General features: G+C 46.6%; 1 protein-coding gene across 1 annotated transcript in view; it reads left to right on the forward strand.

The window, feature by feature from the left end:
• The first annotated feature begins 12,406 nt into the window (after window positions 1-12,406).
• The window catches only part of SCTR (secretin receptor), a 77,367-nt gene continuing 66,209 nt past the window's right edge, over window positions 12,407-23,564 (forward strand). Inside the window, exon 1 of the mRNA XM_023762500.1 lies at window positions 12,407-12,496. Coding sequence (XP_023618268.1) covers window positions 12,407-12,496 — 90 coding nt within the window. The remainder of the gene's footprint in view (window positions 12,497-23,564) is intronic.

A 23,564-nucleotide genomic window follows, 5' to 3' on the forward strand; every position in this document is an offset into this window, starting at 1 on the left:
TATCGTTTGTTTTGCATTTTCTATTATGACAAGTTTCAAATAGATGCAAAGGTAGGAAGATAGTATGGTGAACCTTCAGCACTCGCCTGCAACAATGATCAAATCATGGCCCAATCTTACTTCGTTTGTACATTTTCCCCTACTCCCTGCATTATTTCAAGAAAACCCCAGACATTTCCCCCGTAAATAGTTCAGAATATAACTCCAGAAGATAAGGACTCTTTTAAAGAACATACCCACAAGATGCCCTGGCCGGTTTGACTCAGTGGTCGCTCAGTGGTTAGAGCGTGGGCCCATGGACCTGAAGGGTCTCAAGTTCAATTCCCAGTCAAGGGCATGTACCTTGGTTGCAGTCTGGATCCTGGGGCGGGAGGCAACCAATCCATGTGTCTCTCTCACAAGTCTTTCATCTCTCTCTCTCTCTCTCTCTCTCTCTCTCTCTCCCTCTCTCCCACCTTCCTTGTTCCTCCCCTCCACTCTTTCTTAAAAAACCAATGGAAAAAATGTCATCAGGTGAGAATTAAAAAAACAAACAAATTGTGAGAATTATAACCACAATATCAATACCTAAAAAATTACAATAACTTTTAACATAAAATATTCTGTACTCAATTGTCTCATAAATGTCATAAAATATTTTTAGAGTTTGCCTGTTTGAATCAGAATTCAAATAAAATCCACACATTGTGATAGATTGATATGTTTCAGGTCTCCTTTAATCAATGGATTCTCCCTCCGTATCATTTTGTTGTTATTGCAATTTATTCTCTAAAGAAGTTGTTTCTGTCCTTGCTACTGATATTTAGGGGTTATGCCATGAAACTGGGTCGGCTCCCCTAACTTCCTGCCCTGTCTAGGCCACCCTGCTCACTGAGGACAGTGTTCCTTGCACAACCGCTCAGGCCTCTCTCCCCAGAGCTGCCCTTGTCCTCTCCCTCCATCTATCACTTGACACTTGTTTGATGCCATTTTATGGCTTCCTGTTGATAAGAGATGATAGTAGGACTTCACTGAGGTTACCTGCCTCCTCACACCCACATCACTTGCTATGCTCTTGTGGTTTCTTGGTTTCTTTCCATCTTCCCATTCTCCAATCCCTCCCCTCCTGGCTACAGTCCATCACTGGTTAAAAATCTGCCCATCTTTTCAAGGCTACCGCTAGAGATGGTGTATTCCCTCCCCTTCCCATAGCCTTACAGGTCACCAGGGCTGTTTCCCTCTCTGGGTCTCCATACACTTTGCTCCACCATCTTTTTTAATACATCTTTTTACATGTTGTACCCATCATTACTTGTGTATGTGTCTTAAATTGCAAAATCCATTTATCTTTGTATGTCCCACAGCAGTGGTCAGCAAACCGCGGCTCGAGAGCCACATGCGGCTCTTTGGCCTCTTGAGTGTGGCTCTTCCACAAAATACCACATGTGGGCGCGCATGTACAGTGCGATTGAAACTTCGTGGCCCATGTGCAGAAGTTGGTTTTTGGCCTGGGCGAGCCTATTTTGAAGAAGTGGCGTTAGAAGAAGTGGGGGGTGTCTGTTGGTCGGGCGACGGGAGATGCGGCGCAGGCAGGTGGGCCGCAGGATACACAGTGCGGGGGAGGCACGCTCGACTCATGCACGAGTTGAGTGAGACTGGCTACAAGACCAGTGTGGATGGGAGAGTTGGAAGGGGTCAACCTCAGCGAACGTACCTCAATCAGATTGAGGACATTTTTAGCAAAGGCCAGCTTAGGAGTACCCTAATTAAGTTAATAACAATGTACCTACCTATATAGTTTAAGTTTAAAAAATTTGGCTCTCAAAAGAAATTTCAATCATTGTACTGCTGATATTTGGTTCTGTTGACTAATGAGTTTGCCGACTACTGTCCCACAGCCCTTGACACAGTACTTTGTTCATTGTGATTACCCAGTAACTGTTGGCCAAGTGGGTAAAAAATGCATTTGCTTCTAGAGTAGGTCACTTTAGTTCTTTCTGTTTTGTTGCCCCAACAAGGTTGTAGATTTCAGGACAGGTACTATGTTTCCAATAGTGCCAGAATTTTCCACCCAGCTCAAATCATCAAATGTGTTTCCACACATTTTTTAAAATGAGTATTGAGTAGCACCTAATACTTTTTACTTAGTTTATTCCTTGGAAAAATTGCCAAAGTCCCTATTTTATCCATAGATATGATATAATATGCAGGTCTCTGTACAATCAATTAACCAAATTGCGTGGTTGCCTACTTCCACTTTCTTACCAACAGAACCTCAGCTTTGATTAGGTTTCTCCCCACATCTCCAATTCCAGCAGTAGATCCTGACTAGTCTAGGCCAGTCATTGAGTTCCTGACCCTTTTGCCCATGGCTGATTTAGAATTGAGTCTGTAACCCAATTCTGGTCACAGATAGGGGTAGGCTTCTGGGAGACCTCTGGCAAAGGCTTCCTCTCTCCTAAGAAAGAGGCATACATAGATACAGTATCTTCCTCTGCCTGGACATTGAAGTGTCTAGAAGTGAATCCTTGGAATTGCTGCAGCCAGCAGAGGCCAGGAGGGGCCCCAGCACTAGGAGAAGCTGATGAGGACAGCAGGAGACAGGAAGAAGGCTCGACCTAGATGACAGCATTTCACCTCTGATTGTTTGGCACCTGCATCCCATATCTCTTTCTTTCAGCTGAAAGCATTCTAACATACAATTAAAAGCGTGTTCCTGCTCAACGTGTGAACTGTGGCACAGGAGCTTGTTAGAAATGCAGAATTCCAGGTCACCGCAGACCTAATGCATCAGATTCTGCATTTTAAGAAGACCCCTCAGGAGATTCGTAGACACATTAAAGTTTGGGAATCACTGAACTGATGCCCAACAATTACAGCTGTTTTAGGTTATCCGTTATTTAATCAGTTCATTTATGTATTTCACATTTATTTAGCTTCGTGTTTGCAATGAGCAGAACACAAAGGTATCCCAGCCTCCTGAAAACTAAATCAATGAGATGAGTGTGATAACAGGTGCAGAAGCTGCAAGCCGCACATCTCGGTAGCAAAAGGGAGCAATTAATCTCCTTGCTTAAAGCCCCTCAGTGGCTTCACATTGTACAGAGACTAAAATTCTAATTCTTAACACAAGTTTCAAGGCTTTGCATGACCTGACTGCTGGCCCCTCTTCCCGCCTTCTCCTCACCCCATTCCTCTGTGCTCCTCCCACACCCCTGGCCTGGTGTGATGGGTTAAAGCAGGCGGAAAATTCTTTGACACCTCCCCCATGGACAGGTGGGTCCCTATGCCCTCCCCTTGAACCTAGGTAGGTCTATGGCTGCTTTAACTTCCCAGTCCAGTTCTGCATGGATTTCTGACCCCCCAATTACTGAGAAATAATAAAATGGTTGTTGTTTCAATCCTGTAAATTTGAGCATAGATACAGCTGCAGGAAAAAATAACCGGAAACATGGCTAATTCCTATGCATCCTAAGAATCCATTCCTCAAAGGGTTTTTTCCCCTGGCTTCCCTTTAGTTAAAATTTGTGAGAGATTTCAATCTGGACAAAAACCAGGAGGAACTAGGGCCTCTCCCAGCTCTGGGGTCTCTCCCTTCAATGCCCTTAACGCAGTGTGTGATTCTCAACTGATGGGCTTGCCTCTTCGATGAGTTCAATTAAGGCTGATTGTTCACCACTGTATACTCATCACCGTGTACAATGCCTGGCACTGGGATCCCAAATTATTGTAGAATTTAGTCATTTACAAGTTATGTCAAGTGAGTTCTAAATATATGAATATGGACAATATATTAATATGGTTCAAAATTCAAGAAGTAAAAATTCTCCCTTTGACTCTTGTCCTTAGTCACCAGGTTCCCTTTCCCAGAGGTAACTCATGTTACTAGATTCTTATATCTTTCCAGGGATATGTTACACATATAGAAGCAATTATATGTATGCTTACATGTGTGAAAAGTTCATCCCCTGTTTAAAAGCCCAAGTACCGTAGTCTCCCGACTCCTGTTTTTTCACTTAAAAATATATCTGGATGATCATTCCATATCACCATATCATCGTTCAAGTACCTTCTCATTCCTTTTTGTGGCTAAAAATACTCTATGATTTATATAATCAGTCCCCCATTATTAGATATTTGCATTGTTCCTCATCTTTTGCTATTATAAACTGTACTAGTGGCTCGTTGCACGAAGATTCATGCAATAGGCCTTCCTTGCCCTGGCTGCCGGCACCGGTTTTCCTCCGGCACCCTGGACCCAGGCCTTTGGTCCAGCCGCAGCAGCAAGGCTTGGCTTCTCCACTCCGGCTGCTCCCAGCCCCTCCTTTTTTTTCCAGCTCCTCAAGTGGAGGCCAGGGCCTGCAGGAAGCTTGGCTTCCTCCATTGCCGGGAGCAACCAAAGCCTCCTGCTCGCTCCAGCTCTGTGGCTGCTGCCATCTTCAGTCGTCTTCAGTCTTTGCTCCGTGCCTGCGTATGCAAATTAACCACCATCTTTGTTGGGTTAATTTGCATAGTCACTCTGATTGGCTGGTGGGCATAGCGGAGTGACACCAATTTGCATGTTTCTCTTTTATTAGTGTAGATTGTAATGATTTAAACAAGTGAATACATCGTTTCTACAAACATGTACATACATCCATTCATATACACCTTTGTGTCTGTAAGAAAAATCCCTGAAGTGTGCTAGGTTAAAGGGTCTGTACATTGGTAATACTGATAACTATTGTCAAATTTCCCCTCATGGACTTTGTGTTAATTATTCACTCCTACTTGTAATGCATGAGAGCACTTGTTTCCTTACAACCTCACTAACAGAATATATTATAAAACTTTTATATTTTTACCAATCTGATAGATAAAAATAGTATTTCAGTATGGTTTTATTTTTTATTTCTCTAATATAAGTAAAGGTGAGCATGTTTTTATATGTTTAGGAGACATTTGTGTTTCCTTTTCTATAAATCATGTCCCCGTTTTTCCGTAGGGTTTTGATCTTTTTCTTATTGAGTTGTTGGAGCTCTTCATATATTAGGGATATTAGTCTATTGTTTGTGATGTTGTAAAAGGTCCCCCCAGCTTGTCATTTGTTCTTAATAGTTTTTTAAAATTGTTTATATTGTGTTCATTATATCTTGAATATTACTTAGTGGCTTAAAGCAACTATAATCGTTTAGTATCTCTCACATTTTCTGTGGGGTGGGAATTCAGGCAGGGCAAGAAGAGATGGCTTGTTTCTGCTCCATAATGTCTGGGGTTTCAGGAGGAAGACCCAAAAGCTAGGGGGTGGGAGAGTCTGAAGGCATCATCTGGTGGTTGGTGCTGAAGCTGCCAGCTGGGAACCTAGATAAGGCTCTTAACCAAAATACCCACACGTGCCCTGAACTTCCTCACACCGTGGTCGCTGGGTTCCAGGAGAGAGCCAGGCTTAGGCTGCATTTCTGCTATGACCTGGCCTTGGAAGTTATGCAGCAGCACCTCTGCCTCATTCTATCAGTTGAAAATGTTGCAAAGCTCCACCAGGAGCATAGACTCGACCTTCTGGTGGAGGGTCAGCTTCTGAAGAGTGTCTCCTTCTGGCATTGACTGGCTGTGAGGCTGCAGACCTGCTGCAGGCATTTTGTCCAGAGCAAGATTCGCCTGAGGTCATCCCACTGAGAGGAAAGGGCAGAGGAGCCTGAGCCACGCACTAGTCCACCCTGAAGCGTGCTCTGTCTCTGGCTCTCCAGCAGGTGAGCTGATACCTACCCTTATTGCTGTCACACCCCGTTTATGTTGGTTTGTCTATTTTCTGCAGCCAAATGCATCTAAATTTATGTATTCAGACAATTTAATTGCACTGAATTATTTTCAACCTCATGGCAATACTGAAATATGGGTATTACTTTTCCCATTATACAGATGAAGAAATTGAAGCCTAGAGGGCCAAAGTAACTTGCCCAAGGTCACATGGCTAATTGATGACTAAGTAAGAATTTGAACCCAGTTTTGTCTGTTGGGGATATTCTTTTCTGTATGCCAAGCCAAACTGCCTTATGGGCAGAAATGTGGGGAGCCCTTGGGAGGTTGGGAGGTAAGGCCTTGGGAGCAATAGCTCATGTACAGTTTTATTTGCTCTCTTTTGATCTGTTTTAACCATAATATTTCATATAAATGCTCAAAAGGATGCTGACAAATGGAGGAGGGAATAATAAAAGTAAAGGAAAAACTGCCTTCCGGACAAAGCCAGCCCACATTGCCAGAGTGTAAACAGTGAACCCGGACCATAAAAGTCTCATTAAAATGTCAGCGTTACATCTTTGTACTTCAACACTGAATAGGAAATCACGCATGCCCCATTATTTATGGCTCATCAATAATACATTAGCTCGGCTCCCAGTAAAGCTCACATTCAGGCGAGGACAGGCCTTTTTGTTTGGTTTATTGAGCAGCTGACAGGGCAGAGCAAGTTCATTTCATTGGTAGAGTCACTCGGTGAAGGCCTTAAACCAGGGATAGCCAACTCCTCACTCCTCCCAATGCTCTCCCCCTTCCCACCCTAAATCAACCCCTTCAGCTCATATATTACGTTCCCTGGAAGCCTTCCTTAAGTGTATGTCAGGGCTCTTTCTGTTACCAGTGACAGAATGGATTCAAAAGTGGGCAAAAAAAGTTAAAAAATAATCTATCATCTATCGAGAGAGGCTTTAGCCACAGCTGCAACTAGGTGACAGGTGATGAGGTCAAGATCTGGTCTCTCTTTGTTTCCTGGTTCTCTCACTCTGCGTTGCCTCCATTCTTAGCCAGAATCTCTTCATGCGATGGAAAGGCTGTCATCTTGCTCCCAACTTGAGCTTAGTGCCAACACATACTGTTTTTGTTGCTGCTGTGTCATCCCAATTGGCTCAGCTTCAGTCATGTGCCCATTCTTGAGCCAATCACTGTGGTTAGTTGGTGAGGTGACTCTCCTCCTCCAGGTCAGGGTCATGTGCTCACTCCTGGGCTATTGGTGATGAAAGCCCCACCCAAGCTTCCGTGGTCTGAGAGCGGGAAAGGGGTCTTGTATCAAAAAAAAAAAAAGGGGGAATAAAGTCTGGCCAGACACAACCAATGGACTGTTAGGTTGAACCTTATAAAATTGTCAATATTCAAATGTATTTTACCTAAAAATACGGTGATCGATATGACCCAACCTAAGACATTACCAGGCTTGTTCTGATCCCTCGATACATGCTCCCATTGAATTTATCAGTTTGAGTATCATCCGCCATACATTCTGCAGTTGCTTATTCCATCCAACCGATAGATTTGTTCAATGTGTGCCTATAATAGCCTCTGAAGCTTTAAACACCAGCCTCAGTCATCTTTCCAGGGCTCCCAGGAGGGGGCCCAATCATAGCACCTCTGGCTATGTGCTTGGGGCTGAGGTTACCAAGGGCAACTTCCCCAGGCCGCCATCATCCTGGCACACAGCACCTGAGTCAGAGTGGGTACTCCATAAATATTCATTGAGTGAATGTGCTTATTTCGTTTTCTAACACTGCTTATTGCTATTGGAAATATGCCCAAAAAAATGACATGACTTCTTGTTGGAAAAATAATTAAAAATAAAATCTCCCGCAAACCAGATGAACCCTCTTCACAAAATGAAGAACAAACCAGTTTTATTATTGGATAAGTGTTAAACTAGACTGGGAAGGACATCACCAGCAATCCACAAAAGAGATTGCAAAGACAAATAAAAATCTTACCCTTTTATATATCCAGGCAGATACAATCCATGGCACACATTTGCTAATTGTCTTTGTCTAAAGGAAAAAAGGAACTTCTCATAGCTCTTCCACAAGCGGGAAATTACAACTTGGAACTGCATGCCTGGGCTACTCTCCCACAGTGAGAGGGAGACAAGCTCCGTCTTCCTCATGCTCACATTTCACAGAGACGACAAGGCCTTCGAGAAAGAATGCCCGGGGTGCAAAACTGGCAAGAGGCTTAATCAGCTTTTAGCAAGATTTGCATGGGAAAGGGAAAGGATTTCTAATGGTAGTTTTCTAAAGAAAATGCTGAAAGAAAATGGAGAGGAGAAAAGATGTCTTTCCCTTTTGAAAACAAGGAAATTTTTAATTTTTGAGGGAATTTGTATTACAGAAGAGGAAAAATCTCCCCACCCCACCCCCTGCTCTCCCAGGTTCAATGGTGGAGGGGAAGAGAGTTGGGGAGAGGGTTGTAACAGAGAGAAGGGGAAAGAGGGCTGAGGAGCCGCCAGCTGCTCCAGCCTCAGACATAGGAGTCTTTCTGCCCAGGCTCAGATATTTGAGCGACCATATCTTGGGGTGACTCTGGTCCCAGCCATCGTCTACGTAACAGTGTGAGAGAACCCAAATGAGAACTACCTGGCTAAGCCCAGTCAACCCCTACAACTGGGACATGATTAAAAACAATAGCTGGTTTTTCAGTGCTAGACTTGGGGTTAATGGGTATAGGAGTGATGGAAACAACTTATGGTCTGGGAATCAAAAGACCCAAGTTTTAGTACTAGCAGTCCTATCTCTCAGCTGTGTAATCTTGAGTTACAGATTCATCAAATCTCAGTTTCTTCACCTATTAAATGGGTATAATGATATTTCCAAGTAGGGTTATTCTCCGTTTGTCTCATCCCTCCCAAACCCATTTTCAACCTTCTCCACCCAGGAGATTAAACTCTGTGGACAGTTTCTTCCTGTGGCTTCACTCCCCATCTTCCTGCCTTGGGTCAGCTCTTGGAAGACATTGCTGGGAGACCAGTGGACAGGGGAAGAGAGAGTTCAGGGTATTTATCCCACCACCGGGTGCCCTTGCCAGGCTGCATTTTTGACAGTGGCTACATTTCTCCATGGTTAAGCTCATATGGGTGGTTCCTCTCCTGAGGCTGACAAAGCTTCTGAACCAGCTTCTGAGAACACTGCTTTCTCTCCCTGCCCTTTATTACAAAAAAAAAAAAAAAAAAAGGCCCGCCCATGTGGCTCATTGGTTGAGCAAAGACCTATGAACCAGGAAGTCACAGTTCCATTCTTGGCTGGGGCACATGCCCTGGTTGTGGGCTCAATCCCAAGTAGGGGGCATGCAGGAAGCTGCCAATCAATGATTCTCTCTTATCATTGATACTTCTATCTCTCTCTCCCTCTCCCTTTCTTTCTGAAATCAATTATATAGAAAAGAGCATTATTCTGACACTTGTTAAAATGTAAGATTTTATTCCATAATTTAATAAAGGAACACTTTATTCAAGACTATTGCAATAGGGGAGAAAGATTGAACTCAGCTTGAAATACAAGAAAGGACAAATGGGGATTTATAGAAAAGAAGCAGGTAAGGGGTCAGTGGATGGAGGATGACTAAGAGGAGACATCAAGCATCAAGAATAGGGGGGTTCTTGATAAACTGACAGGATTTAGACATCAAAGGTGAGGGATGAGGAACTTGATCAGATATGAAGGGTGATCAGATATCAGGAGTAGGGGGATTCTCACAAAACCGATGGCAGGACTCTTACTGAGACCCGGCTAGGCAGGCCAAAGACAGACAGCGCCACGGTGGAGACTCAGTCAGAAGAGGACTCAGAGAACTGGAGTGAAATTTGGTCAAGAGAGTGTCTTTGTCAGCCGCAGGCCCATTGTTGCTAATCCCTGGCTCCTCGGCTCCCTGTTGGTTCTCTTAACCTCACACCTCTGCACACAGTCCTGTTCTTGAACTCTCTGGGAGCAATGGTTGCTCCCTCTCCTGCCAGCCACTGACTGCTGGCCCTACCTAACCCACAGACTTGCTTTGAGGACCACATGAGAGGATGTGTGCAAAACAACTATGGAAGGCCAGCATTAAGGAAGTCATCTTCATGATTGAGAGGAATCCTAGTACAGTGGTCTGTCCTGTGTTCAAATCTTGGACTTGCCTCTTTTTATTTGTGTTGTTGGAGGCGGGTGCTTATCTTCCTCAAGCCTAAATTTTCATCCTACTAGTCAAAGGAAGGATTCTCTCTCTGGTAGTCTTGAAGGATCCAATATGACAACACACCCTAAATTCCTGCAAGCCTCCCGCACACATGACAGGTATTAAGTATGGTGTTAGTTCCCTACCTCTTCCCCCAACCCCTGTTATGAAATTGTTTTCTCAGTGGGTTTTACAAAGCCATGGATGCATCCCAGGCTTCTAAAAGGGCTTCTCACACAGCACTTCAGACCCTTTTCTCAATGCTCTGAGAGCAGAGCCTCCCATTATGGAAGAATCAAGGCTTGCCACAGGCCAGGAATTTATTGAATTGCTCAAAACAAATGTTGTTTTGCTTTTTCACTGAAGATCATGAGGTTCTGGTATAGCACACTAATTGCATTTTTGTGTTGTTTTCTTTTTATCTCTTTCCATAAAAAAGAACAGATACATACAGTGGTTACAGAAAATATTCAAGCAACAGAGAAGTCTATACAGTAAAAATTGCAAGTCCGTACCTCATGCACTTTCTGATGCACATTTAGGGTGTTGGAGTCACAGTTTTCTTTCCAGTCTAAATGTCAAACCAATTGAGAAATTAGATGAAGACAGATGGGACCAAACATCACTTTTATTAGCAATGATGTTGGCCTTGGAGAATGTGGTTTGTAGTCGTGGGCAAGTGAACCCCAGAATCAGATAGACCACCACCCTGTCACTGATGTTATTGGATCAACACAGTCAGAGTCTTGGCCAACAAGGACAGCCTGGCCCAGGGCAACTCAGCTACGGGCTCTCTGCAGGTCGGAGTGCTGTCAAAGGAAGGTGAGATTTGGGGGGCAGAACTTCATGCCAGTCCTTATCCCAAATGCATCAGTCATGTAAAGCTGGCCTCACACCTGTGTGTGTGTGTGTGTGTGTGTGTTGGGAGGAGGGAGATTAATGAAATGGGTAGAGAGAGGCAGGAGGGTTACACTCATGGCTGTTCTCCATGAGGAAGGAAACATCAAGGAGGGCCAGTGCTCCCCTTCCACATACATTATCTCCCTTTTTCTGCTCCTGCGATGGTGCTCCCACAAACATCCGCGTGCATCTTCCATTGGACCCTTGGGTGAGCATTTCTGTAGTGAAAGTTCCTAAAAGTGAGATATGTAAACTTTAGGTGGACATGTACTGAGTACTGACTGTGGACTGGGAGCTGAAAGTGGAATTTCCCTTTTTTTCCTCTGTAGTTTACCAAGCCCGCCGTATCCGTCGCCTCTTCATGCAGGAAGGCGGCTGAAGCTGCAGCATCTTCCTTGAACAGCGGTTTGGCGATCTGACTAGAGGCCAGTCACCGAGTCGGGTCAGCAGATCCAGGTTGTCCCATCTCACCTTCTGAGTCGCATGTATCTGGACATGTCACTGATCCTCCTCCACCCTCCATGTCCTCCTCTGTAAAACTGATAGAATATCACCAAAGGGTCTTGGGGGGAATTAAACGAGTTGATGTATAAAGTGCCTGGAGAAAGGCCAAGATGGAAAGAGAGAGAAGAGGAAAGGGAGTGGACACAGTGCAGAGGGAGTAAAAATCGGGTGTACAAGAGCCTTTTGAGGGTACCTTACACGGAGAGGCCAAAGGCCATCCTTGGCAACATCTGCGCACTCAGACTCGGGTTGAGCAGCTCCTGGGAAAACCTGCCTGGTGTTTAATAACCTCCAGCAGCGCCCGGAAGCACCAGGCTTCCAGGTGGCTCATCTTCAGCGCAGCCCCCAGTGCCCCGGTGGCCCACAGGGTCCTCCTTGGTCCACCTGACATCAGAGGCTTCTTTCCAGAACGGGCCAGTGTAGCTTTAATAGTAAGAAGAGTAGAGTGAGAACCAGAAATCAAATGCAAGGTGCCTGCCCCACGGCCTCAATGCAAGAGCCACTGACAGCACCCGCTGGTCACGGGCACTAGCACAGCCTTCTCTCTCCCGAGCTGGGTATGAGCACAGGTGCCCTTAGGCAGGGGAACCGACGTTCTGAAGGTGGCTGGGTTGCTCATTCGTGCGCAGCAAGGTTGTGGCCGGGCTGAGCGCTCTTTCCGGAACTGGGGGTGTTGCTAAGCCCTGGTGCCCTCTCCCGGTCTCCTCCGCCCCCGGCAGAGCCTGCGGGAGCCGGCTCCTGGCCCTCACCCTCCCACCCTACCTCCCTCCTTCCCTCCACCTCCTCCCCTGCCAGCCCGGGCGCCTGCCCCCGGCCAGTGAGGCTGGGTGGAGGGTGGAGGGTTGAGGAGTGCGGGCAGCGCGCGCCTTTTTTCAATGGCCAGGGCGGCTTTAGCGCGCCGCTCCCTCTCCGAGAAAGCGCAGCTCGGGGCTTTCGCGGGGCGCGGGGCCCCGTTATGCCTCCTCGGGGCGCGGCGGCCGGCCGGGACCCGGGACCCTGCGGAGGGCGCTGAGCTGCGGCGCGGGCGGTGCGCTGGGAGGGCAGCCGTCGGGGAGCTCGCTCGCGGGGAGCCGCCGGCACCATGCACCCCTGTCTGGCGCTGTGGCTGCTGCTCGCCGGCGCCGCGCACACCGTGAGTACCGCGTCCTTCCGCGGGCGGGGGGCCGTTCGGGTACAGGCGAGATGGGGGAAGCGGGGGACCCCCAGATCTTCCCCTCAGAATAAAAATGTGTGCGCCAGGAGAAGGCAGCTCTCAGCTGAGCCCCAGCCCCGACCGCACCCCTTCCTGAGGACTCCTGCACTGCGCCCCAAGGCCCCTGGACGGAGATTAGGGCTCCGTCCCCGCGGTGCTATTGGGTGCCGGGCGCTTGGCTTCCGTTATTTTATGGAAATCTCACGACCTCCTTACGAGGTTGATATATCAGCCTCACTTTACAGACAAGGAAACGGAGACTTGGGAAGACCAAAAATATTGTCCCAAGTGCAGACAAATGGAACCCACATCCGTCTGCCCGAAGCCTTGACATTTTCACACACACAGGCTGCGGGTGGGAAAACCTCAGATAGCTCTGAAAGGCAGCTTCCGGGGCTGAGACGGGACGGCGCTGTGACGGGACCCTTTGCAGCTCCCTACCCCTCTCCTGGGGATTTGGCTCCCTAATGTCTGCGTGCCTGGGGGACTCCTGGGAGCAGCCGCTCTCCCCAAACCAGGTCCAGGGAGGAGCTGGAAGGAAAGCAGAAGGCCGCAGAGTGGGAAGCTGGTTGTTCTTTCCCACAGAAACTCCTGGGAATCGCAGAGGCTCTCCCTGTGGGATTTGTGAAGGAGAGAGTGGCTGCACCCAGACTGGTGGAAGGAATGGGGAGGCGGAGGGGTAGAGGTAGGGGTGAGGGGGCCAGATTTCAGAGCTATTTCTTTCCACCAACATTCCAGACTGGCCTCCAAGGCTTCTGTCCCAAGAAATTCCCCAGGAACAGCACTTGGGGACCCCGTTTAGACTCTCTAATCTCTGTCCTGGGCAAGTCCTTGCTGGTGCCCAATGACCTTGCCCTCTTGTAGTCCTCTCCTGTTGGATCCTACGGAAAACCCCAGCTCCCTGAGTGGTGGGAGTGTTGACAAGCCATAGATGCCACCTTTCTGCAGGCCCATGGCATCCCAGCAGTGGCAGTTGGGAGGAGTGGAATTTGGGGATTTTGTCCCCATCTCCCTGGTAACCTGGAGCCTCAGCTAGAGCAACAGCACCCACTCCTTAGTGTGAACTCCCAATTTGGGGGGAAGCACCTGGGCACTGGGGACAATTCAAAGCCAAATGCAGCCGAGAGGGGTGTTGTTAGGCAGCGCCCAGGGGTGGGGGAGGCCTCTAGTTTCCCCTTTGTGACCCTCCCAGCCTCCTTCTTAAGTATTTGCAGTAAGGTTGAGGTTATCCCCAAAAATCAACAGGTCTGGGATTCAATCTACATTTTAGTCTCAAGGGGACCCCCCACATTATCTCAAGAATAAGCAGGGGGGTGGGGAGTGAGAGCCCTCACTTGGTTCAAGTATTCAGTGAGCCTTGGAAGGATGCTCCATTGTGCTCTAGCCCCATTCCCTCCCTTTACAGATGAGCAAACTGAGACTGCAGAGAGAAGGGACCTGCCCCAGATCTTCAAGTTAGTGGTAGGACTGGGACTGGAACCTCCCCGGGCTCTGCCAATTACAGCCCTTGTCCTTACATGTCTTTGTCATACACTCACTGGTACTGCCTAGTATTATTACCAGATAGCTCCCTGGAAGTTTTGGCCCTCTGGTTATTTTATGGGCTTATTCAGACCTAAGGTAGAGAACTTTTTGGTAGAGAACTCCTTTAATAAATAAGAGTGGAATTAACATACATTGATTGGCATATTTCCCAGTCTATGAAATTCTATTTTTCTTCTGTGTGACTGAGTGGTCAGGTACTTGATTTTGAAAGGTAAGGGTATTCAAACAATTCTTCATTCATTTGGGTCTCTCCTTTGAATAAGAGCATAGGCACCTTCCTAATGGGAGGTCATTAAGGCCAAATTGCTTGTTACTACTCCCCCCCCCCTTGCCTTTCCAGAGGTGCCAAGAAGGAACCTTGCAAGTGGAAACCAAAAAGTGATTGCCACAGGAAACCCTGAGCACACCTCCCTTTGCTACCCCCGCTCCCATGTATCTATCTCATGAGGACAGTGTTGTAATTGTTCACTAGCACAGCTGTCCTCCCCTCGTCCCCAATACGTACACTTTGAACTTGAGCACGGAGACTTAGTTTTCTTCACCCTTTATCCCTAGACCCCATTACAGTGTAAGAGGGAGCTCGATGATTTGTATTGAATGAATGAATGAATGAATGAATGAAATGATGATGATATCCACAGGGACTGTCTTAAACTGTGGCAGTTTCATACAGGAACAAGTAATGAAGAATGACATCTTGAAAGCAATCACTGCTTACAGACTTGTACATAAATGTACCAGGCAAAGGAGAATTAGTCATTCAAGTTAGGGTGTTTAATCCAGGGCATATGGCAAGCTGCCAGTTTGATAATCTTAGTGAGTTAAGTGGGTGTGGGGGACTCCTTTTTCCTTCAATCGCAGTTTCTTAACTTTGACACTGTATTTTTTTTTTAACTTTGACACTGTAATCTTGGATCTTTTACCTGGGATTTCAGCACGCGGTGCCAGAAAGAGAGCGATGGCCTCCCTTGGCCTGGGTGGAATAATGGGGCAGGGATGATGGGTGGAGAGAGGGCAGTTGGATGATTCTTTGTTGTGTGTCCTGTGAATTGCGTGATGCTCAGCAGCATCCTTGGCCTCTACCCCCTAGAAGCATTTTTCCAAGTTGTGACAACAGAAACATCTTCAGACATTTCCAAAGCTCCTGGGAGACGGGGGTGGGGTGGGGGGGGTGGGGGGGTGCAAAATTGCCCCTGGCTGAGAACCATTGCCTTAAAGGCTGTCAAGTTTCAGGGGCCATGCATTGACAGGAATAATCGTAGTTGCACGTTGGACTCCGGGCAGTGGGGTTGGTGACAGGGAATCTGAGTTGGAGACGGAAGCAGGTACACCTACTGAACTCCATGTCGAAGCCAGAAAAAAAGTTTCAGCGGGCCTTTCACTCCTTCCCTTCCCACTTTCCCCTCCTGTCTATCCTTCCCCAGTTGACAGCTCAGAAACATAAAAACTCCAAGTCTGGTTCTGGCATAGAAGCCTCCCGCACATGGTGGTCCTGCCTCTTCCTGTGGTGCCTCTGGACCTGGAGGAGGACAGCCCTGGGGGAGGGGCGGGTCTGTGAGCAGGGTTTTAGGAAGCCTGCCCAGGCCACCTGAGGGCTGGCTATGGAGAACTCTCCAGAGGAGGGCACCTGGGGTTTTGTGTACCTGAAGAATCACTTTCTGATTTTCTGAGGAAGTATTGTAGATTTCTATAAGATTTTTACTCTCCCTAAAATTAATGTGAATGCTGATGCTGGTAAAGGCTTCCCTTGTTGAGCACTTACTTCACACTAGGTAGTCTGCTAAGTCCTTCCCAGCTCTCCCTGATTTAATGCTCACTTCCAGCACTAGAACCCCCAGGCCAGTGCAGTGAGGACACCGAAGCCATTTGCTCAGGTCGCCCCGCTGGACGCAGTGAGAGGACTCACACCGTGTGCTGAACCAGCGCTGTGTCTGCTCCCCAGAGAGGCTGCTCTGCTCCCTGGTGCCCAAGGAGCTGTTGTACAATTCTGTCCCCAGCCTCAAAATGACATTAAATTCAGTTTAATCTAATCTATAATAATAAAAGCGTAATATGCTAATTAGACCGATTGTCCTTCCGGATGTCCTTCCGGATGACCTTCTGGATGAAGCCGGGGCTGTGAGGGAAGCCTGGGTCCCGGGTACCTGCTGGTGGCTGGAGGGAAGCCTAGGTCCCGGGTGCCAGAGGGAAGCTGGTCCAGGCAGCTGGGGGAAGGAAGGCCTACTCTTGCATGAATTTTGTGCATCGGGCCTCTAGTTGCTTTATAAAACATAAAACAAATACTGAAACACACACAACATTTTGTTGAGGGAGCCAGAGAGGAGCTTGGGGTCACCAAATCAACAAGCAGGAGGTATACTTCCTGGACTGTTTAGGGGAGTCCTCTTGGCTTTGGCATCACCTTTTTGGGGCTCCTCTCCCCCTCCTTGTCCCCTTAGCCTCACCCCATCATTACCTCCCGTGACCAGGGAGGGCACAGCCCTCTTCCTGGCACTCCTGTGGAAAGCCCAGATTTAACATTCAGGATTAGAGCTCCATGACCAGATCTGCCGCCTCCAGTGACCCCTGACTTGGTCCCTGCTTCCCTGCCCTTAGCAAGCTGGGGTTTCTCACCACTGACCTTCACTCGGGCTCTGGGACAGCCTGCAGCCCAAGGTAAAAGCCATAACACCCAGATCCTATCTACTTGCTTACTACAAACAAAGGACTGCTCAACCTTTGTGTGGACCTGAGAGAATGAGAGTATCCTGGCCCACCCAGCCACACTGTTCTGTGGCTGACAGATTCCAAGGGGCAAATGGGGAAGGGACGCCCCTGGCTGATGGCCATCTGCAATCAGCTCATGTGCTGCCAGGATCCCACGTTTCCCACGTCTTCAGAATCCCCACACGTCCAGCGTCAGTTCCCTCCCCCTGGCTCTCTGAGGTGGTGTCTATGTGTCTTTTCAAATTCTTGACCTTATCACCTCCCCTTTCCTTTTCAACACACAGGTTTACCTCCTATTTCCTGAGAGCCTAGACCAGGGGTGGGCAAACTTTTTGACTCAAGGGCCACAATGGGTTCTTAAACTGGACCGGAGGGCCGGAACAAAAGCATAGATGGAGTGTTTGTGTGAACTAATATAAATTCAAAGTAAACATCATTACATAAAAGGGTACAGTCTTTTTTTTTTTTTTAGTTTTATTCATTTCAAACGGGCCGGATCTGGCCCACGGGCCGTAGTTTGCCCACGGCTGGCCTAGACCAAGCATGTCAAACTCAAAGGCTAACATGGGCCAAATAAACAAGGTTTAAGTTTATGTGGGCCACAAAAAAATGAAAGCTTCAATTTTCATAGAAACGTAGGTTTATTTCGATAGGGACATGCTGAATACAAAGGGCTGAAATAAAAGACCAATCGTTAACATAAAATAATAGAACATTTTAATAAAAATTAATATTTTTTCTTGAACATTAACTTACCAGACGCTGAATAACTGCACAAATTAATAAGTGTAATGCAAATAAACCTATTTTTCTTGTTCTCTGAAAGCAAAATATTTCCTGTTGCACACACCAAACAAGTCAGTCCAAGACTAATGACATGGCAATCGGCTGCTAAAATATTCACTGCTGGTATTAGTGGAGAGAAATGGTGTGCCTGCGCGTAAGGGAAATGAATGCAACATGATTATAGTAATCAGTCATTAGCGAACGTTGTAGTTCCTTATTAATAATTATGTATAACAGGATATTGTAAAAATTGAGTTATGAAATTTTTATTAAAATGCTTCTTACATACATTTTGTAATATTGGCTGGGCCGCAAAAATATTCGTTGTGGGCTGCATGCGGTCAATGGGCCGTGAGTTTGACATGCTTGGTCTAGACCAGTGGTCGGCAAACTGCAGCTCGTGAGCCACATGTGACTCTTTGGCCCCTTGAGTGTGGCTCTTCCACAAAATACCGACTTCTGCGCATGGGCCACGAAGTTTCAATTGCACTGTATGTGTGCACCCACAGTGGTATTTTGTGGAAGAGCCACACTCAAGGGGCCAAAGAGTCACATGTGGCTTGTGAGCCGCAGTTTGCCGACCAGTGGACTCTAGACTATGTGGATGAACTTCCTCTGACCAATATCTTATAGGTGTGTCTAAATTATGCCCCCTGTTCCCCTGTTCTCTTCCTTCTTAGGTTTCTCAGTCAGGTTGGGCTGCCATAACAAATGCCACAGACTAGGGGCCTGGAACAGACACTCATTTCTCACAGTTCTGGACACTGGAAGTCTGATATCCAGGGCCAGCATGGTGGGATTCTGGGGAGAGCCCGATTCCCGGCTTGCAGATTGCTGCTTTGTGCTCACATGGCCTTTCCTTTGAGCAGCTGCAGACAGAGAGATAGAGAGTGAGCTCTCTGCTGTCTCTTAGAACACAAATCCCATCAAATCAGGGCCCCACTCATATGACCTCATTTAACCTTAATTACCGCCTTATAGGTCCCATCTCTGAATACAGCCATACTCGGTGTTAGAACTTCAATATACGAATTTTGGGGAGACACAAACATTCCACTTATAACATCATCTGAGTGAAATAGAGGCTCTACTCCTGCCCAGGGCCAGTCCCCACACCTGTGCTCCTGATCCCTGCCCCCACCACCTTAGCTACTTCTATTCTGAGATGACACAATGAGGCCATTGTGCCCAGTCTTTATCATCTTCTTCGTGACTGGCTTTTGCCATCAGCTGGTCAACTTGCCCAGGTCTGTCCAGCCCAGGTGGTAGAGAGCCTTCCCTCTGCACGCTGGGCCTTTCTAGCCACAGTTCCACCTCTGCCCCCTCATGGCCAGCTTCTTGGAAGTAGCGTCCCTGATCATTGCTCCAATGTTCACTCCCTCTGCAATCGGGTTTCCATCCCACCTGTAGTCAGTCTCAGTGGCCTTCATCGCGCCACATTCATGATATACGTTTCAGTCCCGGTCCTTCCTCGGGTGAGTACGTGATTTATGATAGGGATGCAGCATTATGAATAATGACAATGGGACAGCAGGCATCTGTGTAGACCGTACTCCTTGGGGGATGTGAAGCATGGGACCTGACCTCTTGGAGGCATTGGGTGCCAGGACCCTCCTTCCTTTCCTCTCTCCCCTCCCGCGGCTTCTGCTTTTTGCAGTCTCCTGGTTCCCACCCTTCCTCTCTTGTTGTCCCTCGGTCTCCTTAGCCTCTGAGGGTCACTTCCCCAGGCTCTGTCTTTTGCCCTTGCTCTCTGCATTCTGCTTGCTCTTACCCTGTGATCTTCCGTGGCAGTCCTACCGTGTCATAAATCCCATCTTCCTTAACCAAAGTTAGCTCACCCCAACCCCCAGGTCTCTTTGTTTTCCCTGTCTTGAAACTATCGAGGCACCCAAACCAGACTCATGGGAGCCACACTGTCTCCTGCTCTCACCCCCATTCAATCCACCTCCTACAGAATCTGCCTACTCTCTGGGCCCTCTTCCTTAGGGGTGTTGCTACTCTGAGTACAACAATTCTTCCTCACTTCTTGCCTAAATGGTGGAGCCACCTCCTGGGAATCCCCTGCTGCCACTTTTGGTCCATCGTGATCTGGCCGTTGCCTTCCCCGTGCACTCGGCTATTGGCCTCCTGGACCCCCTTGGAGACCATGAGCTTCAAAGGCAGGAGCCATGTCCCTTTTACTTTTGTATCCCCAATGCTGAGCAGATGGCTGGGCATATAGTAAGTGTCCAATAAAAGTTTGCTGAAATTTTGTGTTTGAACTGGTTGTAGGATAATGAGTTCCCTCTTCTTATTTTTGATTGTAGGGACTAAACTAGTATTCCTTGTTTTTCTAGATGCCAGTTAGCTTTATTAAAAAAAATATTTTTAACCACAAAGTAAAATTCTTTCCAGTCTTACGTTGGCAAGCAAGTAATTATATTATAAAATGTGATAAGCAAAGTGATGTTGAATCTCTTCACCTTCTTCAGAATTCAATAGGTTTTTATTATATCTCCGCCCAGATTTTACCTTTTCAGATTTGAGTCAAAAATTAAACTCTAAAATAGCTTCCAGAACTGTCTTTTGACATCTTTCTTCTCTCACTTTGGGGTTTGCTTCATTATTCTCTCTCTCGTTCAGCAGACTGGAGTTTTCTGTTGCTTTATTTAGGACAGACTATAGCTGCCCCATAGCTTTGAAGCTTACACACTTTAGGAATTGGAGAGATAGACGTTACTCCCAATTCCAATAGCAAATATCTGGGAGGAAAGCAGACTGTTTCGGAGTGGGTGGGGTTGTCTCCCTTGGTCTGATTGGTGATATGGGACCTCACAGCATAAACCAACCTACCTGGCGATGGAAGGGTCTTGCCTGGGATGGGAGTGGGCAGAGTTGTTGGCTGAAGGGCTGAGAAGACATCTCAAAGTATGTTTAACATCTAAGCAAATCCCCCAAAGAGAGGGACAGTGTGAGCAGAGAGCCAGCCGTGACTGGGTGCTGAGTGAGAAAACAAAGGGTGACACTTCCTACCAGAGACACTATTAGACAAACAACATCTCAGAAGGTTTAGAACACAAGTGCCTTTTCTAAAAAACAACAATGGTAGGTTATGCCCTAGCAAAGCCGAAACTGAACCTGTAATATAGGATGCAGGAGTGGACTTCACCCAGGATGGCCATGGGCAGATACCGGTTCCATGGTTCTGCAACAGACCAAAGAGGGTTTAGTTTGGAAAGTCAAAGGCTCCTTGGGGCAAGTCTCAGAGAAGCTAGTTGTCAACATTGCCTGGTGTTGTTCTATTCAGAGCCTGGGAGTACAACTAGGACACGTAAATTGATGTGGTGAAGGCCTATGAATTTTGTGATCAACAAGAAGAAAGAAGGTCAACTTAAAGCACCAGAAAAAGACAAAAGTTATAGAAAACTTTTGTGGTCCAAGTATTTTAAAAACTTTGACACTACTTTAGCAATATTTTAAAAACTCTAGATATAAGGATGGCCTGGACTCAAACTCTGAAACTGAAGAGGAGCATATCTGTATGTTTTTATTTGGTTAATTTTTAAAAATAAAGAAAAGCACCAGTTAGTAATTTTTCAGACACTCTCTTTTTAAACTCAAGGGGAGTATATATTTTCAAAGATTCTTAGGGCTGAGGTTCTGTTTTTACTACCTAACAGCATCTCCTTCTTCATACCAACTACTTTGGTATTTTTTTGCTCAAAACATGTCACTATTACACCAAATAGATGAGGTTTTTCCTCACACTGACAGCTAATTCTTCACCCTTCCGGACACCAGTGAGGTGTCCTACAATTGAACTCAATTCCGACACCAACTACCTGGAGTTACACAGACCCCACAGATAAGGACTCGGTCCCATGAGACGACTCCTGCTTCAGACACTAATTCCAGGTCTGGGCCACCCATACTTCTGACCGACTGGCTGTAAATCGGGGTTACCACGACCACCTCCTTGGGTTCAATAATTTGCTAGAATGACTCACAGAACTCAGGAAAGCACTTTACTTACTAATACTGGTTTATTTTAAAGGTTACAACTCAGGGACAGCCAAGTGGGAGAGATGCCTAGGGCGAGGAAGGGCCACCTGGAGCTCCCTGCCCTTTTCTGGGTGTGCCACCTTCCCAGCAGCTCGATGTGCCCACCCTCCTGAAAGCCCTCTAAACCCTATTGTGTAGGGTATTTATGGAGGTTTCATCAAACGGGAATGACTGATGAGGTCATTGCCCAATGCTCCAGCCATCTCTCCTCTCAAGTGGTTGGGAGGATGGGGCTGAAAGTTCCAACCCTCTACCACAGGCTGGTCTTTCTGGTGACCAGCTCGCAAACTCTCTAGGGTCTCAGCCTCCAGTCATCTTATTAGCATCATTTATCACTTTGGAGATTCCAAGGGTCTTAGAAGCTCTTATATCAGGATCCGGGGGTTAAGAACAAATATTACAATAAAAGATGCTCCTCTCACCCCATCACTCAGAAAATTAAAAGGCTTTCCCTAGCCGGTTTGGCTCAGTGGATAGAGCATCGGCCTACAGACTGAAGGGTTCCGGATTCGATTCCAGTCATGGGCACATGCCTGGGTTGTTTACTCGCTCCCCAGCAGAGGGCGTGCATGAGGCAGTCAATCAATGATTCTCATCATTGATGTTTTTACTTTTCTCCCCCTCTCCTTTCCTCTCTGAAATCAATATAAATATATCTTTTAGAAAAAGAAAATTATAAGGCTTTTGGGAGCACTGTGTCAGGAACCAGGAACAAAGACCAAATATATATTTTTTATTATATCACATTAGGACACCCAGTTTAAAATGGCAGATCAACCACATGTGTTAATCCATGCCCAGGTTTCAGGCTCTATGCCCAGTAGAGGGTGTGCAGGAGGCAACCAATCAATGATTCTCTCTCATCATTGATGTTTCTATCTCTCTATCCCTCTCTCTGAAGTCACTAAAAACATATTTTTTAAAAAGTGACAGTAAAGGGATCAGAAGACAAGAGACAAGGAAGCAGAGATTTCAAGAAATCTTTGGGAAATGGAAAGCGACTGAAGTAGCGGTGGCCATAGGGAAGAAGAACAACCTAACTGCCTGCAGTGGGTGTCGAGGGCATTGATGAGAAACTGTCTGGTTGGCCTGCAGCACCCAGGAAAGGCCCAGCCACGGGGGAGAAACCCTCCATAGCTGGCAATGCGGTCCTTCCCCATCTGGTTATTTTCAGAGAAGGCCACCAGTCAACAAAGGGTTCAGGCCCAGCGTGGTTCAAAGGCCACTTTAGTGTCTCAACCTAAATATGATACGGAGGGGCCTCCAACATGGGAGCCAACAAACTGCGGAGAGGAACTTAGAGGAAACAGAGACCACGAAGAGAGGAGGAAAAACTTCAAACACAAGGTGAGAACCAATATCCTGTTCTTTTAAAGATCTTTAAAAAGGGTGCTAGAGCCAGGACGAGGAGGTGTGGAACAGAGGATGCCATGGAAAAGGAGTCATCAGAGAATAAGAAAGCCGGTCTGGAAATTAAATGTATGAAGAATTAAACAGAAGAATTATGTAGACAAAGCGGTGGAAGCGTAGAGAAAGGTGAAGATTAGAGGGTCCATCCAGGCTGTTCACTGTTCAACCTACATGAGTCCCAGGAAGGCAGAATAGAGAAGAGGATGGGGGAAATAAAATAAATAACATTATTTTTTAAATTCCCAGAAATTGAGAACACACATCTTCAGATAGAAATGCCCACTGAATATCTAAGAGGTAAAAAAGGAACCATTTCCTCACGAAGTTTTAACATAACTAAAAACAAAGAAAAATCCTAAATATTTCTAGAAAGAAAAAAAAAGCCATATACAATGATTTGGAATCAGAAATAAATTTCTTAACAACACAGAAGAGAGAAGGGTGAAAGCCTTGAAAATTTGGAAGAAAAGTTATTTTCAGCCTGGCGTTCTCTCAAACAAGATCCAAAAGTTTACCTCCTATGTACACTTTCTTAGGATGTTGTCTGAGAATGTGTTTC

Source organism: Myotis lucifugus, unplaced genomic scaffold (assembly GCF_000147115.1).
Source record: "Myotis lucifugus unplaced genomic scaffold, Myoluc2.0 scaffold_247, whole genome shotgun sequence".
NCBI classification, from domain to species: domain Eukaryota; kingdom Metazoa; phylum Chordata; class Mammalia; order Chiroptera; family Vespertilionidae; genus Myotis; species Myotis lucifugus.